The following is an 18882-nucleotide window of genomic DNA, read 5'->3' as shown; positions in this document are numbered from 1 at the left end:
TTGTCATTAGTGAGATGCTCACTAAAGCGTAGGGAAGTAAATCTGTCATATTCAAAAACTTCTAAGGTCACAGTGAGTTATCAAGCAATTAGCTAAATAAGACTTGATAAGACAAAAGACAGTTATACTTGACTCTGATGTAGGTAGGATATAAAACAACAAAAACTCTAAATGAGCGTTTATGCTTAAAGCAATAATACATTTTGTAAATATCTTGGTGAGTCATTAGATTTTAAAAAATGTATTTCTTTCACATTTCTGTTAAGTCAGAATATATATACTTTGAAAAGCAATATATATAAATATATGGCATCATTTACTTGGAAAACAGTAATATCTTACATGTAAAAACATGTCATGGGACAAGATATCACATGTCTGCTCCTTACTTTTAGTTGTAAGTAGGAAAGGCAGGAAACTTCATCCTGTATTCAATGACTAATTCAAAAATGTGGTTAAGATCAGACATAACAAATCTTGGGAAAAAAGTATCTGCCTGTGTACTATTGCCCTTCAGTTGAAACAGGTACAGTCAAAAATAGAACTAACTTCTCTGAAGATCAGTTTGACCTATTAAAGTGGGTATGTGTGGTTTTCTTGCAAGACTCTCTGTACCATCCCTATTTTCTGCTTGTCCTGGAGACATGACTTATTGGCTTTTTTTCCTTTATCGATTGTATGCTGCCCTTTTCCTGTTCTAATAGCTTCCTCTATGAAGGTGTTTAGAGAAACCTGAAGCCTCTTCCTGTAGTTTAAATGAAAACAGGGATATCAGGGCTCAGCAGTGATGGTTCTGTTTAATACTATTTTAAAATCCTTGCTGTAAGACAGAAAATATGATTTGCTGTTGATTCAAGGAACTCAACAGGGGAATGGAAGAGGACTTCCTTCATTTTGAATGGGTTAGGGCTAGATGTATCTTTTGGAGGTGAGTAGTATTGGATTTGATAGTTTCTTATATACCTAAGAACACTAACATTTTGGCTGAAGAGGTCAGCAAAGTGAATGATGAGGCTTGATGAAGTCATGGTATTGGATGTTTCTAAGAAAATTGAAGGCTGGCCTGGATTTTTTTGCTCACTTGTGGAACTTACTAATAACTTAGTATTTAGGTTTGTCTCTACTGAAAGATGTTTTGAAACCTTCTTGTAAAAATTAATACAATCTTGAGCACTCTTGAGTTCTTACTGGTTATTAGTTGCAGGCACATGTCTAGATACTCCTTGTTCCTCTTTTTTTTCTTTTTAATGTTTATTGTTTACTTTGAGAAAGAGAGCCGGGGTGGGGGAAGGGCAGAGAGAGAGAGAGAGAAAGAGAGATAGAGAGAGAGAGTGGGGGGAGAGGGATAGAATTGCAAGCAGGCTCTGTGCTGTCACCCAATGCAGGGCTTAACCTTATGAACTGTGAGATCATAACCTGAGCTGAAATCAAGAGCTGGCTGCTTACCTGAGTCAGCCAGGTGCCCCCCAAACTTTTTTCCCGTGCTCCTCTTAATGTGTCATTGGGTTTTCATGTGGTAAAGAGAAGGTTGCGCATGTTAGAAAGTTTTCATTTTACTGTTTTCTGAAGTTGAATGCAAAAACCCCAAATTATATGTGTTTTCTAACCCTTGAAGGAAGACCCTATATTTCATGTCTACCAAGAAGTCCAGTGTTCAAGGATAATAAGATGAACTTTTAAAAGATGAGTATATTACAAATTAGTGTTTGGCCTCATTCATAAACTTAAGAATGTCTACATAATATTTCCTACGTCCTATGAAGGACTTCAGAATAACATTGGAATAAAACATTTTTTTAAAGTTAATTTACTTATTTTGAGACAGAGAAAGAAAGCATGCCCAAGTTGGAGAGGGGCAGAGAGAGAGAAAGAGAATCACAAGTAGGCTGTGCACTGTCAGCACAAAGCCTGATGTGGGGCTCCAACTCAGGAATCATGAGATCATGACCTAAACTGCAATCAAGAGTCAGATGCTTAACTCAATGAACCACCCAGGTGCCCCTGGAATTAAACATTTTGGACAGCATGTTGTACAAGAATGTATTTTGCTAAACCACATACCCTAACCAAAGGTGGCTAAATTTTAGATGGCAAAGCATGTTACACAAGGGGATCAAAAGCCCTGAAGAGGGGAGCCTGAGTGGTTCAGTCAGTTAAGTAAGTGCCTGACTCTTGGTTTCAGCTCAGATCATGATAACATGGGTTCGTAAGATGGAGCCCTATCTTGGACTGTAGCACAGAGGATGCCTGTAGTAAGGAGCTTCAGAGGGGGTGAGAACAAAGAGATGATATGAGAGATTGACCTGCTTTGTATCCTGATGTTGTGGTTACACAAACTTATAATGTATTAAAATTAGGGAGATGACATAAAGGTAATTTTAGTGCATACCAATGCAGAGAAAGCTAGAGATCAGTATATCTTCACATGGCCCGGAAGATGCTCTTTCTATTTTAGGAGTGTTACATAGAGGTAGCATTGGAGTTTTAACTTATTAAATAAAGTGTTGGAAGTTTGCTAGTTATGTAATTAAAAACAATGAAAGAAGACTTCCTATTTTCCCTAGTCATTTTCTATTGCAATTTTCTAATTGCTAATGTCATTTTCTATTGCAAAGGTTTGTTGGAAACTGCAGAGAATCTTATTTACTCCATGCATCTGTGAGACTACCATTTGACATGTGTGGCTTCAATTAGAAAAAAAAAGTGTGTGTGTGGGGGGATTCCTGAATTAGGAAATTTCCTATCTTCCTTATATGTTTTATCAGCATGTGCAATGGTTGAGGGCTTCAATTCTAGACTAATTTACCTGGTTTGAATCTTGGCTCCTCAGGTCACTAGCCAAATTAAGCCCAGGAAAATCATTTAAATCTTTACCTGTAAGAACGACATAATGGTTTTGCCTGCATCATACGACTTTGGTTAGAATATACATTTATTATATTATACATAATATGATTTGTAAATTACCGAGTGAGAAATTATCCAGTGAGTTGGCTGAGTTACTCTGTGCCTCAATTGTTTTTACTGAAAGGGTGTTAATATCTTTTATTTATTAGTAACATTGCTTTCATGAATTAGAATTTAAAGGGCTCTCTGTGGTAACTTGAATTTTTAATGCCTAGTGCCTTGTGAATAAAAATAATGCTCCTGGGTCTAGATGTTTTTAGCTTTTCTCTTAAACGTTTCAAAGTTGACACGTTGTTTTAACAGTTGGTTAGATTTCCTTATGTGATACACTCCAGACCTTTATCCTGTCCTCTGATCATATATAAAGATACTTTCTGAATGAAAGAAGGATGGATGAAAACAGTAGTACACTTGCATATGTTTTTTAAAACGTTTTATTACCAAATAAATCCAAACCAAATTTGTACCTTAAAGAATAATGTGCATATCTGTGTAATAGCACCCAGATCAAGAATAAAACTTTCCCACCCACAGCAGAGACTTTTTCTTGTATTCTTAGGCAATTACAACTTGTTCTGTCTCTATCCAGATTTTACAGCAATTTCCCCATATTTCTTCTGAGCTTTATCACTCAAATGTACATTTCTAGACACTTTGGTTTAGTTGTGTGTGTGTGTGTGTTTTCATGACCTGTTTAATCTCACTTACCCTACCGGTTCCCCATCGTTTTATTTTGCTTAAACTTTGTTGCCTGATGAACCCAGTTTATGCGATGTGTAGATTTTTTCCTATTTTGAATTTTGATGAGTGTATATTCTTGCATGGTTCAATTATGCATATTTCTGTATGTTTTTCTGTCTTCTACAAAGTGTTAGCTGGCTCTAGAAACTTAATAAGATTTAGTTTCATCTCTTTGGTAAGATGAGAGGTGGTGTGAGTTTTTTATTACACACCAAATGTTTGGTAATCTCTTATTTCTTGTATTTTTTTTTTAAATGTTTTATTTATTTTTAAGACAGAGAGAGACAGAGCATGAGTGGGGACGGGGCAGAGAGAGAGAGGGAGACACAGAATCCGAAGCAGACTCCAGGCTCTGAGTTCTGAGCACAGAGCCTGACGCTGGGCTCAAACTCACAAACTGTGAGATCACAACCTGAGCCGAAGTCGGATGCTCAACCGACTGAGCCACCCAGGCGCCCCTCTTATTTTCTGATGATAGCAGCCATTGATATCCAGTGACTAGATTTCCTAATATGTGGAGGTGGTGTTAAAAATCATGACATTTTAATTCCTTTAATTAGTTTTCATCTATTAGTTGAGGTACTTTCATAAACACTTCTCATCTATACTTTATTTACCCAGTGTACAGTTTACGTAGAAAGGTAAGTGGTTATTTTCTTTTATTAGTATTCAACTGAATAAATTTATTCTCTTCATTCTCTAAACTTACCAATTATTTTGTGTGTGTGTGTTTACATAAAGATGAAATACTTCATAAATTTATATGATACTTCCAGTTTATTATTCTATTTTCATTCCACCCCAATAAGAACCTTGGTTTTTAAAGATACAGGAATTAACAGAATATTGTATAATCATTCAGATACTTTATTCAACAGTGTACCCTCCAGGTCTCAAAGTGTAGGTACTATCAACCAAGACTATTTCTGAAAAAAGTTACATATTTTTTTTATATGTTCCATTCATTCTCCTGTTGCATTTTCTTGTTGATACTGTATATTTTCAGATTATATAGCCATTATTACTGTATTCAGTTAATCTTAGACATTATTTAGTCACAGTTCTGCAAGTAACTGTTTTATGCTGTTCCTCAGTCATTGTATATATGTGTCTCTAGACTTTGGTTGTCTGAAACTTGAGCTCTAGTACATTCCCTAAAATATTCACAGGAAAATCATTTTCTTAATTCAAGTTGAAAATTGTGTGCTTTATACTTGAAAGTCATTTTTGCTGAATATAAAATCTTGGCTCATAATTTTTTCCTTGAATAACTTAAATATGTTCCTTTGTTTTTATTGAATACATTCTGATGATTGTTTCATTACCTTTATTATCTCTATTCTTTTGTCTAGGTGACCAAAGGAGTGATGTTTTTTTTTTTTTAAAGTCAAGTAATTTTACTAGAAAATGTCTTGGTAATGTTTTTTCTTGGTAAATTTTTGAGGATATTTATATATGATCTGAGTGTGTGTGTGTAAATAAAAATGTCAGTATTCTTCATGGATTCCTATTACATTTATGTTGGATCATCTTTATCCAACTTCAATATATGTAACTTTAGTGGATCCTTATCTCTTCATTTTTTAATTTAAAACTATTTTTCATTTTTAACTTTTTATCTTAAATTATCTGTTAATTTAGTACCTATGTCATATTTGTATGGTCTTTGTTTCTGAAATAGTGTTTTACTTTACATTCTTTACTGAGGACTACCACCTAGTTTCTGTGTTTGTAAATTCTAAATTATATAGTTCTCTAATGTTTGGTTTCATTACCTGTATGTTTTGTAGCTTGTTGTAAAATAGTAGATTGCAATTTCGATTGGCTTCATAGGCACATATTTCTGGCACACCTTCATTATTTTTAGAAGTGTTCTCTTATAAAAAATTTATATGGTGCTTGACTTTGATAATTTTTCCGTTAATTTGTATTTGTCTTTTTATAAAGAAAACAGTCATGTTGGATTAGGGCTCACTCTAATTGTCCTTATTTTAACCTGATGACCTTTTACAGTCTCTTGTCTCCAAATATGGTCACATTCTGAGGATGCTTAGGGTTAGAGCTCCCACTGTGGAAGCGTCCCCTCCCTAAGGAAAACAAAACAAAAAACAAAAACAAGGCAACCTAATTATACCCATACATAACAACATCCCTCACAACCTTGTAACATGGGACCACTTAATCAGACTACATGTTTGTATCTTACCATATATGAGGGACAAAGAAGCAAAAAAAAAATAAATGCCACATGGAGTTCAGGGCTCAGTTCTTGGGGTACCAACCCAACTGAGCAGTGCTGGCAGGAATACAGTATGTTCCTGGAAGGAAAAGGCTCAGTGTCATGGCTCTGTGCAAGAATCCTGCTATACCACAATGAATTTGATAGGGGACAAAATTCATTCAGCCCATCAAAATCTGTCTTAGTCATGATCCTAGCACACAGCCTCAAAACAAATGACTGTCAATACCTTCTTGTTGGCGCCCTGTGCTAAAACTTTGGAGTGGTGTTGGGAAATCAGAAGTTATCAAATAAATTAGAGTTTACTGAGTTTAGGAGTCAGTGATTTTATGGTAGAGAAAAACAAAGGATAAAATTCAATGTAAAATTTGTAATAAAAGCAAAATAAAAATGCAGACCAATGTGAAAGAAAAAAAATACCCTTTAGGATACTAACTTCACATAGATTTGAGTTAGCGAACAGAAATTTATAATTTCATGGCTCTGTGACTTTAGGCAACTTACTGGCTGTATAGACTCAATCTATAAAATGGGGAGAATAATTTCTGCTTGTTATGATTGAGAGAAATGATGTTTAAAACTGTCTACCTTGGTAAAAAGTAAAGACAATATTAAAGCCACTTACTTAGTATGGCATGCATATGGATTAATTAGAATAAATGCACTGACTACCAGATTGATTGCTGACCATATGGACTCTGTTGCTGGGTACTGCCTGAACATCAGCTTTGTGAGTGGCTTATTACAGCCAAAGTGTGTGTAAATTTCTGTTTCTGAAACTTTACACTGCAGGGCCTTGCCTTAGAACCATTCAGATTAGTAACACAGTAATTCATACCTGGGTATAAGGAAAATCCTGGCAGATTAGTAACACAGTAATTCATATCTGGGTATAAGGAAAATCCTGGCTGCGTGCTTACACATGTTTGAGAGAGATAGCTTTATGTATCACAAGTGGGAATTTGGAGATGTGGGTTTATTGTAGTTTCAAAAAAGTCTCTTTGGTGAAGGTTACCTCCCTATTCCTTTTTTTTCCTCTCCTCCTGTTCCCACCCCTGACCAAAATGCATCTAAAACACCGACCTGTGGTTATTAAAGCAAATGGTTTGAGGTGGACCTTTCTGGAGAACTAGACAAGGACATGAATGGCATTTGCAGGTAGGGGGAACACATATATTAGTCCAAAGATCAAGATATGTCCAGGGAATTATAGGTGGTATGATTTGGCTGAGGAGTAAGGAGTGTTGCTCAAGGCATGGGTGATTCTATGTTGCCTTTTATAGAATTGCAGGAGGTGGGAATTTTGTGATGAAGACTGGGAAATTACTAGTTATCTGAAGAATTAGGCTTATTTGCTAGCATATTTGTCAGGGTTTGCCAAAGAAATAGAACAAACAGGATACACACATGAATTGGCTCATGTGATTATAGATTATGGAGGTTGACAGGTCCAAAATCTCCATAGCAAGTGTCACAGTTTAAGTCCTCAGGCCAGTAGGCTGCTGTAGAACCAGGAAAAGCCAGTGTTTCGTATCCAAGGCCATTAAGCGGCAGGTTCCTCTCTTACTCCTGGGAGGTCAAACTTCTGTTATATTCGGGTCTTCTACTGTTTAGATGGGGGCCCATCCACTTTAGGGAGGGCAATCAGCTTTATTTAGTTTACCAGTTTAAATGTAAACCACATCTAAAAATACCCCCACACAAACACACAGATTATGTTTGGCTAAGTATCTGGACACCCCATTGCTCAGTCAAGTTGACATAAAATTATCCATCACAGCCAGGAAAGTAAAATCAAATTGTACATTATTTTTAGCATAATACTTTTGGCAATTGTGCACATACTTTGACCATTTAAAAGTTCTAGCACACAAGGATGAGGTATTAATTGAAAAATTGGTTCTTATTTATTAACGCTTACAGCTTGTAACTAATGTATAGACTATACGTAATGTTCCTTTAGAATTTTTTCTGTTTTTTAGTTGTGTTGAGCTCTGTGATACCTAGATGCTGTACGTGAATAAAGAGTTTTTCAGTGTAGATCAGAGAATATGTGTTAAAAACGATGTTTGGTGGAGAACATACCCTACAGGTTTAGATATTAAAATACTTCATGTGTCATAATTGTCCTTTTAGGAAGATTAAAAAAATATTTTATAAAAAAGGTAGCGTGACAACTAAAACTAACAAGTTAATATTAGTTGGGGGTGGGTATGTGGTTCATTCACTTGAATAGCCGACTCTTGATTTCGGCTCAGGTCATGATCTCGCGGTGTGTGGGTTCAAGCCCTACATCGGGCTCTGAGCTAACAGTGCGGACCCTGCTTCAGATTCTCTCTTTCCCTCTCTGTCTGCCCCTTTTCCACTTGCACACATGCGTGCACACTGTCTTACAGTAAATGAGTAAACTCAAAAAAATAATATTAGTAATAAAGTTGACAGGTCAGGTATGAGCTAAATTTAACTGCATTATTTTTCTAATTTATCTTTAGGTCTGTTTAAGGGAGAGAACAAAGACTACATTCTTGTGGTATATTTTTCATGATTCTGGGAAACAAAATGATTTTATGGTTTTCCCTCATTCTATTGTTGTGTTGATTTTAATGTCTAAAATTTCTAAGAATCGCTTTATTAATAGTTAGAACAACAGATTAACAACTCTAAAGGCCCCTGTTTTTGTTGATTTCATTATTAACCTCAGAGAAGTTGTTAAATTGTTTGCTTTGAGAAATAGTAAGTATTAATTATATTATGTTTGGAAGGAATTTTCTCCTTCATGAAAAACTGAATTTTAAATGTACATTTTTTTCTGAGTTGGGGGTACTGGAGTAACTGGCATTGAGGAGGTTCAATCTATTGGAGCCCTGCTTCCATAGCTGCATTCTTCACCATTTTGAGCCTCCAGCTGCATGGCCCGAGTGCAGTCATTGCTATTGTCTTTTGTTGGTAAAGATCTTACGTACATTAGTATTCCCAGTTAGGATTGTCAGTGTGTGTGGGATTATCAGTAGAAACCACATGAGATGCTTCAACCTAGATCTAACGGATAAACCAAGATAAGAATGATCAGAATGTATCCACTTTAGTTATAAAGAAGTTCAGGGAGGGACACCTGTGTGGCTCAGTCTGTTAAGTGTTGCACTCTTGATCTCTGCCCAGGTCACTATCTCACAGTTTCATGAGTTTGAGCCATGTATCAGGATCTGTTCGGACAGTGTGGAATCTTGTGATTTTTTTCTCTCCCTCTCTGCCCCTCCCCCACTAGCACTGTCTCTGTCTCAAAAAACAAACAGACAAACAAACAAACAAAAACCTTACAAAGTGCAGGGTTGAAAACACAGGACTGTTACTTAAGATGTGGTTTTTATTATTACACATAATTACTGCTTTTTTGGGTGTAACTTTGAAATTTGAAAAGGATTAGTGGGACAAAATTGAAATGGATTTTTTTTAACCAAACTGAAATAATTAAGACCATAGAGACCAGGGGCCATTTGTAGTTACAGATGGTTCGTATCTTGAGTAGACAAAACTAATTTTAATTTATATTTTTGTTGGATCCATGTAACCATGGAAGTGACAATTATGTGAACAATTATTAGGGATTTACTTGGACCAGACACTCTATGTAACTTTAGGTATATTAAATCCTCATTTAATCCTCATTAAAATGTCATAATGTTAGATCTTTTATCCCATGTTTCCTTCATTTCTCGTATATTTATAAATTCTGTGTAGAAAGTTTGTCATTTCTACATAGAAACTGATTTTTAGTCTTTGCATATTTCAGACATGTAAAATATTGATAAAGCATGAATATACTATTTATAGAATTTTTTGGATACTGGATTCCTGTAGCATTTAAAAAAATTGCACATTGCTCATGAACTTAACAAACATTATTAAATGCCCAAGAAGTGCCTTATATCTATAATTTATGAACTATTGTGTGTTTTTTTTCTTAGATTGCCTTTATAATACTGGCCAGGAAACGGCTAAACTGTAAACTCTAGTGAGCCATGAAGATCAGAGTAGGTGGATGGATTTGGGTTTTTTTAAACAGTTTGACGCTAGCAATCTCAAAGGGAATTGAATAACAATTCTCAGCATGCTCCAATTGCTACAATATGGAGTAGATTAGAGAAAACTGCAGAATTATCCCAAAAGGATTATATTCAAAAAGAGTTATACCATTTTGGGGGAATTAATCAGCTATCATAGACAATTAGTTTTTTTGTTGTTTGTTTTTTTTCAAAGTGAAAACTTGTATAAACTCCACATTATAGAAAATCAAGGCAATGAACAAGCAGAGGTTTTCAACGTGACTAAACATCTGAATCAGTTTTGGAGCTTCAAAAAAAATACAGGCAATAATCTTGTTGGGTGGGTTTTAAAAGTATGTATTTGAAAACTACGAAAGCCAAACAAAACCTACTCAGAATCGATTCTGATGTGCAACCAAAGTTGAGAACCATTGAATTGGGGGAACTGATGAAGATTTAACCTGGTCTAGACTGTGAATGCCACTGGACAGGTAGAGAATTTTATATGACTAGGAAAAGGACATATTGGTATGGACAATTGACACTATAAAGAAAATGGTCAATCTGGCACAGATTACTCTGGAGTATAAATCCCTGGGAATTACAAGGCGTAAACAGACAGTATAGAAATCGACGTGATAGAAGATTCACCTTATTTATTGTTATATTGCCTTGAATCTAGGTTCTCGTATTTATTTTTCGTTGATCTTCGGTAAATAGGTGATTTTTTTTTAAATCCAGCTTTATTGAGATATAAAAGACATATAACATCATGCAAGTTTTGGGTGTGCAATGTAATGATTTGATGTATGTATATATTGTGCAGTGATTACCACAATAAGGTTAATATATTCATTACATCCAATAGTTAATTTTTTTTAAAGATGAATTTTAAGATCTCCTACTATATACATACATATGCAACACACACATATTCATGTATTTTTTTATTGTATCTTATGTGTTTTTGGGGGCAGAATATTTTTTATTTCAAACAAAAGATGAAAGAATAGTACATATAACTTCCATTCTGTCTTTTGCCTAGGTATACCATTTGCCCATTTTTTTTTACATTATCTCTCCTTTGTAAAGCCTCAGCAAGAGTGATCATGAAAAAGTTAGCTCATTTCTGTGAATTCAGGTTTCTGGTTTCTATTATATATAGATTCATAATAATATTGTTTGCAGGGCCATCATGAACATTGGTAATAATAGAACATAGAGCTCTTGCACCATACAATATTCTTGATAGATGTGAGGTAGTTAGTAAAATGAGCACTATTAATTGGTGCTTTTCTTAATATTTTAAATGTCTGTTGTCCCCAGCTGTGCTTGGAAAAATGATTAACTATTACTAGATTAACGTTTATATATATCATGTTATATAAAGTTGTTCCTTGAAGAAGCAGCTGGGTTAAATGTTAAACTAATTTGATTTAGGATTCTTATTTAAAAGTAAGCCTTTGTAGAAGTTTTTGACATAATACCATGCATTGTCTTCTTAATTGGCAGCAATATAGCTATTTCTTAGTATTATAGACCTAGCTAGTGTAGAGTAGGATTATGTATCTTTTGAGAGAGTGCATCCAAGGTTTACAAAGGTGAGCGTGATTATGTCATATGAATTGTGGTGTTTTTTTTTTTTAAGTTTTTTTTTTTCAACGTTTATTTATTTTTGGGACAGAGAGAGACAGAGCATGAACGGGGGAGGGGCAGAGAGAGAGGGAGACACAGAATCGGAAACAGGCTCCAGGCTCTGAGCCATCAGCCCAGAGCCTGACGCGGGGCTCGAACTCACAGACCGCGAGATCGTGACCTGGCTGAAGTTGGACGCTTAACTGACTGTGCCACCCAGGCGCCCCTGAATTGTGTTTTTAAAATGGATCATGTCGAAGACACTTAACAAATTTGAAGAAAATAGTTTGGCTATTATATTCACTTGTAACAGTTAAACAGGCCAGAACTTAATTGTATTGAATTGACTGAATTAAGACGAATGCCAAGGACACTTCTGTGCTCATCCAGGACACTAGGTGGCACAGTGAGTTGCACACGGAAGGTACTTTCTAGCCTGAAGTGGGGGATCTGCATGAGATGGGATTTTATCAGATTCTAGGGGACTCTTTATAAACAGAGAAGGAATGAACTGTCAGGCAAATAGCTGTCACCTTCAGTTAGTCCTTTTAGATATATCCTATGATGTCTTATTTCTGTTGTTAGACGATGTTCTGGTTAGCCACTTACACAGCACTGAATCCCTATCTTTATTGACTTGGGTGGTAAAGAGTGGAGGACTTACCAGTGTGGATTCCAAGTGACTTCACTGGCCTGCAGGTAAAAGCTTTGTAGTTTGACAGTTACAAACAACAGGTTAATCCAGGTTTTAGCATACTAGGGCTTTGTTCCATTTTCTCTTAGAAACTTACTTTTTTTTCTTTTCTTTTTTTTTTTTTTTTTTTAAATCTCAGAAAGAATTTCACAGCACATTTGCCTGGTTATGGACACAAAAGATGAGAATCATGTAGGTCATCGTCTTGAAGAAGTACTAAAAGACGAATTAAATGTAAGTATTCAAAGATTGAGTTTCATGATCTCAAAGAGTTGAGTTCATTCTATACCTCTTTTTGAGCTGATGAACTTGCTAGTTAAATTCATATCTAATTGGGCTAAGGAAATGAAAGTAGTAATTAAATGTGAGGTCCATAGAAATTATTTGTAAGTTTTACCACTAATGACTTCAATTATTTATTTCTATGACAACTTTGTGTCTTGAAATGTTTTGACAGAATGATTTTATTTAACTGTAAGTAACTTCCCTGTTTCTGTTAAAACGTTTACCACCTATCAAAGTTTATGGTGAACATGTGATAACTTGTTAACAATATACATGATCAAATTCTATTTAAAAGCTGAAGGAAAAAGTTGATTTTAGGTAGCTAATTTTATTACAATAGCATAGTTAGAAGAGGAATGAGCTCTGTTAGGACTGTCTGTACTCAGATGGCAGCTTTATTGCTTAATTTCCTTATCTTAAATTGAAAATGTCAATAATATCCACTTTGTGAAATTATTAAGAGGGTTGAGTAAAATAACTTAAAAGTTTGAATTTAAAGTTTAAATAAATTTAAAGTACTTAGAAAAGCATCTGGCTTGTAATAAGTTTTTGGTGAAAATGAGTTATAATAATTAAACTTTCAATGATGACACAGATATATATTAAGTAGTAAATACTACTGGTTTCCCAAAATTTAGTCCTGAATTAGGTACACGAACTGTTAAGAACATAGATCCCTGGAATATGTAAAAACTGAGTGAACCGTACACTGGGATTAGTTCTGGAATCCAAATTTTTAACAAGCTCCCCCAGGTGGTATTGACAATCAGTGACAAATTCTACCAGTAGTGTTTGCACCAATGACCCAAAGCTGAAAAAAAAAAAAAAATGATTACCATTTCCACTGTTTCTTAGGTGGAAAGGTCATACTATAATCTAGTCTTCTGTATTACTTCTATCCATTGACTTTCTGGGGATTTTCCCCCCATCTTTGAAAATTTTAGCACTTTGCTCTCTGCTTTCTGTCTCAAGTTCACTTGTTAAGAATCTGTTCCTGGGGAGCCTCGGTGGCTCAGTGAGTTGAGTCTGACTCTTGATTTCAGCACAGGTCATGATCTCACTGTCCTGGGATGAAGCTCCAAGTTGGGCTCTCCATTGGTGTGGAGCCTGCTTGAGATTCTCTCTCTCCCTCTTCCTTTGCCCCTCCCCAGCTTGAGTGTGTGTGCGCGCGCTCGCTCTCTCACAATCTTTCTCTTTAAAAAAAAAAAAAATCCTAAACTATAGATAACTTTCCACTGTCTAACCCACTGAAGCGCCCTTTTGCCTCAAAAATAGTCTTTTACTCTTGGGTAATCTCGTTTATTATTTTTCCAATCAATGCAGAAGCCACTGAGGTGGGACCTTGAGAGAATTTTTTTTTTCAACATAATACTTAATTTTTTTAAATTTATGTCCAAATTAGCACATAGTGCAACAATGATTTCAGGGGTAGATTCCTTAATGCCCCTTACCCATTTAGCCCATCCCACTACAACCCCTCCAGTAACCCTCTGTTTCTTCTCCATATTTATGAGTCTTTTATGCTTTGTCCCCCTCCCTGTTTTTATATTATTTTTGTTTCCCTTCCCTTATGTTCATCTGTTTTGTCTCTTAAAGTCCTCATATGAGTGAAGTCATATGATATTTGTCTTTCTCTGACTAATTTCACTTAGCATGATACCCTCCTGTTCCATCCATGTAGTTGCAAATGGCAAGATTTATTCTTTTTTGATTGCTGAGTAATACTCCATTGTATATATATACCACATCTTTATCCATTCATCTGTCGATGAACATACGGGCTCTTTCCATGCTTTGGCTATTGTAGATACTGCTGCTATAAACATTCGGGTGCATGTGTCCCTTCAAAACAGCATACCTGTATCCATTGGATAAATACCTAGTAGTACAATTGCTGGGTCATAGGGTAGTTCTATTTTTATTTTTTGAGGAGCCTCCACACTGTTTTCCAGAGTGGCTACACCAGCTTGTATTCCCACCAGCAGTGCAAAAGAGATCCTCTTTCTCTGCATCCTCACCAACATCTGTTGTTGCCTGAGTTGTTCACGTCAGCCATTCTGATAGGCGTCAGGTGGCATCTCATGGTGGTTTTGATTTGTATTTCCCTGATGATGAGTGATGTTGAGCATTTTTTCATGTGTCGGTTGGCCATCTGGATGTCTTCTTTGCAGAAGTGTCTATTTATGTCTTTTGCCCATTTCTTCACTGGATTATTTGTTTTTTGGGTGTTGAGTTGGATAAGTTCTTTGTAGATTTTGGATACTAACCCTTTATCTGATATGTCATTTGCAAATATCTTCTCCCATTCTGTCACTTGCCTTTTAGTTTTGCTGATTGTTTCCTTCGCTGTGCAGAAGCTTTTTATTTTGATGAGGTCCCAGTAGTTCATTTTTGGTTTTGTTTCCCTGGCCTCTGGAGATGTGGGGAGTAAAAAGTTGCTGTGGCCAAGATCAAAGAGGTTTATGCCTGCTTTCTCCTCGAGGGTTTTGATGGCTTCCTGTCTTACGTTAGGTCTTTCATTCATTTTGAGTTTATTTTTGTGTATGGTGTAAGAAAGTGGTCCAGGTTCATTCTTCTGCATGTCACTGTCCAGTTTTCCCAGCACCACTTGCTGAAGAGACTGTCTTTATTCCATTGGATATTCCTTCCTGTTTTGTCAAAGATTAGTTTGCCATACATTTGTGGGTCCATTTCTGGGTTCTCTATTCTGTTCCGTTGATCTGAGAGTCTGTTTTTGTACCAGTACCATACTGTCTTGATGATTACAGCTTTGTAGTATAGCTTGAAGTCCAGGATTGTGATGCCTCCAGCTTCGGTTTTCTTTTTCAAGATTGCTTTGGATATTCAGGGTCTTCTCTGGTTCCATACAAATTGTAAGATTATTTGTTCTAGCTCCGTGAAGAATGCTGGTGTTATTTTGATAGGGATTGCATTGAATATGTAGATCGCTTTGGGTAGTATTAAAATTTTAACAATATTGTTCTTCCTTTCCAGGAGCATGGAATCTTTTTCCATTTTTTTGTGTCTTCTTCAATTTTTGTCATAAGCTTTCTACAGTTTTCAGCGTATAAATTTCACCTCTTTGCTTAGATTTATTCCTAGGTGTTTTATGGTTTTTGGTGCAACTGTAAATGGGACTGATGCCTTGATTTCTCTCTCTGTTGCTTCTTTGTTGGTGTGACCCTGAGAGAATATTGTTGGAACTCTGGCTATTCTTCAAGTCTGAGTTGACAGAGCTGGGTTTTTATACTCTTGTTGAGTACCCAGCTGTTATATTCTGTGTCACTACAGCTGGGTACTCAACAAGAGTATAAAAACCCAGCTCTGTCAACTCAGACTTGAAGAATAGCCAGAGTTCCAACAATATTCTCTCAGGGTCACACCAACAATGAAGCAACAGAGAGAGAAATCAAGGAATCGGTCCCATTTATTTATTTATTACAGTTTATTTATTACAGTTGCACCAAAAACCATAAAACACCTAGGAATAAATCTAAGCAAGTCACAGTTAATGCAGTATTCTGTTAATAGAGTATTTTTTTGTTGCTTCTTTTTCTGTTCATGTTTAGTGATAAAACGGCATGAGATGTGGGGATACACACAATGGTTCATTACTGGTCTTGTGTGATTAATTCATCACTGTGGCCCCTCAAGACCTTACCCCTCTCATTTTCAGTGACCTTGATTTACCTATCTGTTGGACCCTGTCTGGATATTGCCGTCATCTTCACTGGGCTGAAAAATAAGTACTAAGGCTATATCTTAACCTCTGATCACAGATTTTGTCATTCTATAACTTTTACAAAATGCATTCCTGTACATTTTTGAATTTTATAGGGAGCTCTAGGTCCCCTATATTGTCCCTTTTGGCTACATTTTATCTTATACCCTTCTTTGCCTCGCTCACATACCATGTTCTATCACTTCAGTGGATCATGGATCTTCTACTGATAGCCTCAATTCCCTGTTCTTTGGAATTCACCCCCTTGGTTAAAGCTGTATCCATGTATTAGTCTAACTTTCACCTTTCTTAGCCTTGACTCAAACAATACTGCTGGAGGAAATTATACAGTTCAGATTGTTGCCATTAAAAAAAAAATACTGGTCTCCATCTGCAGTGGACACAGAATGTTTTAGAGCAAACATACCATGATTGCATAGTGAGCTCCCATCCTCCTCAGTGAATATTTTAGACCTCCAGCACTTCTCTCAAATGCCAAACCCAGGGTTTCTTAACCTCAGCACTGTTGGCATTTTGAGCTGGATAATTCTTTATTAGAGCTCTCTTGTGAATTGTACACTATTTAGAAGCATCCTTGGTCTGTACCACTGGATGTCCCTAGTTATCTCCAGATATTACTATCATTCCCAGCTCCTGATTGTAGCAACCAAAATATCTGCATTTATATAGTAAATGGTGCCTGGATGGGGACAAAATCCCCCTTTAGTTGAGAAATGTTGGTCTAATTCTACTATATTGACCCCTATTCTTAGTTATATTGAAATTGTCTCCAGCTTCAGAGCATAATTTTATACTCTCACATGGGAACTCCTTATCGTCCTGGCACCAAACTTCTGCAGAGTCTTCAATCTGTAGTCATGCTCTTACTAAGACTGTATTCTCTTCTGAGCTCTGGTTCCCCTCCCTCCACTCTCCCCACTGCCATCAACATTCCACCATATTCAAGTTCCTTCCATTAATGGAAACAGAGCAAAAAAAAAAAAAAAATCCTCTCAACTCAGGTTACCTGAAGCTGTACTTATTTAGAGTAATGTAACTTCTCATTCCTTCATATATTATAGCCTCATTTCTAGTCCCACCTTCTGAAGGAACTACTCTCAGTGAGGTCCTCGATGACCCTTTGAGCAATCCACAATACCTCATCAGTCCTTACCCTGATTTACTGCAGCATTTGACCCTCTTGTCTAATACTTTCTTCTATAAGGAATCTCATCCCATTTTGTAAAATCTTGTTTTTTTGAACATCCTTTTTTTTGTTTTGTTTTGTTTTCTTTGTGGCTTCCTCTTAATTTTGTTTATAGGATACTGTTTATAATTTCTGGTTCCTGTACACAGGTGAGTGGTTTTCTCTGGAAAAACTATGCCGATGCTTCATATATCCTCTAAATGTTAGGGACAAAATCAGTCTCTGACCCTGTGTTTAATTGATCACTATCCTGTGTTTTAGAGATATAAATTCAATTAGAAGTCTCCCAGACTCTCAAGTTTGAATATTAGTAATATTTCACATTTCACAAATTGTTCCAATTTTCCTTCATCTGACCTGCGTATATTTTTCCTAGATCCCTAAACCTGGTATAATTTTTCACCCATTCTCTATCTCATCCCTGAAGCAAATAAAGTTCTGAAACACTTTCATTTTACCTCATTATCTCTCAACTGTGTTGTATTCGTCAACCCTGTCGCTATCCTATGTACCCCAGCTCTTGTCTGGATTATCACACAGTCTACTAACTGATATCCTGCCTCCAGTCTTGATTCTGTCACATCTATTTTTGGTATGGCTGTTAGATGCATTTTTAGAACTCCTACGCCTTACCATGTTACTCTCCACTCAAAACTGTTGCTTGATTTGCCATTGATCCTAAATTAATGTAAAAATTCCTTGCCAATCTTATAAGATCTCTCATGTTACTAATGATGCTATTAAAGACGACAGACACAGCAACAATAATAATAAACATTTTTCAGCACCTATTTTATGTTAGGTACCATAGCATATGTTGTTAATAACCTTCTGAAATAGGTAGTATTATTTTTATTTTCCAGATGAGAGAATTGAGGCACAGGGGCATGCCTAAATTGTCCTTATTAACATTGCCATGAAGTAGCAAAGCAGGAACATGGAGATAAATATGGATTTATGTGATACCAAAGTCTATCCTCTTAAAGTGGTACCCTTGCTTCTCCATATTGCTCACTATTCAGGCTAGCTCTACTTCTTTGAGTTTCTCAAATTGGATAGCACTTTCCTACCTCTTCACTCTTTGTCCCCAATAGTGTTTCCCCAGGGAGCTTTTCCTGCTCACTATTTTTTTACAGTCTGGTTTACATACTCTTTTGTTGTATTCTCCAGGTTGCTATCTGAACTAATTTGAAGTCTCCCCGGAGCTTAGTGCAATCTTGATTCTAGGAGGAGATTTATTGAATGTTAAATAAACAAAATGGATAAATGATCATGACTTGTTATCACTAAGTTGAACATTGTATTATGTATTGTACTGTGCTTTCTGCATAACTGATTACCCCCAATTTAATGACTTAAAATAATGAGCATTCATTATCTCACAGTTTCTGCGAGACCTGAATGTAGGCA

General features: G+C 36.0%; 1 protein-coding gene across 2 annotated transcripts in view; it reads left to right on the top strand.

Annotated features, from left to right (window-relative positions):
- The window catches only part of CRPPA (CDP-L-ribitol pyrophosphorylase A), a 325460-nt gene that overhangs the window by 134587 nt on the left and 171991 nt on the right, over positions 1-18882 (top strand). For both annotated transcript variants that reach the window (XM_043589017.1, XM_043589018.1), the window contains exon 6: positions 12399-12493. In XM_043589017.1, the coding sequence (XP_043444952.1) occupies positions 12399-12493 (95 nt within the window). The remainder of the gene's footprint in view (positions 1-12398; positions 12494-18882) is intronic.

This window comes from Prionailurus bengalensis, chromosome A2 (genome assembly GCF_016509475.1).
Source record: "Prionailurus bengalensis isolate Pbe53 chromosome A2, Fcat_Pben_1.1_paternal_pri, whole genome shotgun sequence".
Lineage (NCBI taxonomy): Eukaryota > Metazoa > Chordata > Mammalia > Carnivora > Felidae > Prionailurus > Prionailurus bengalensis.
Note: the sequence above shows the minus strand (reverse complement) of the source record. Positions and strands in the feature narration are given on the sequence as shown.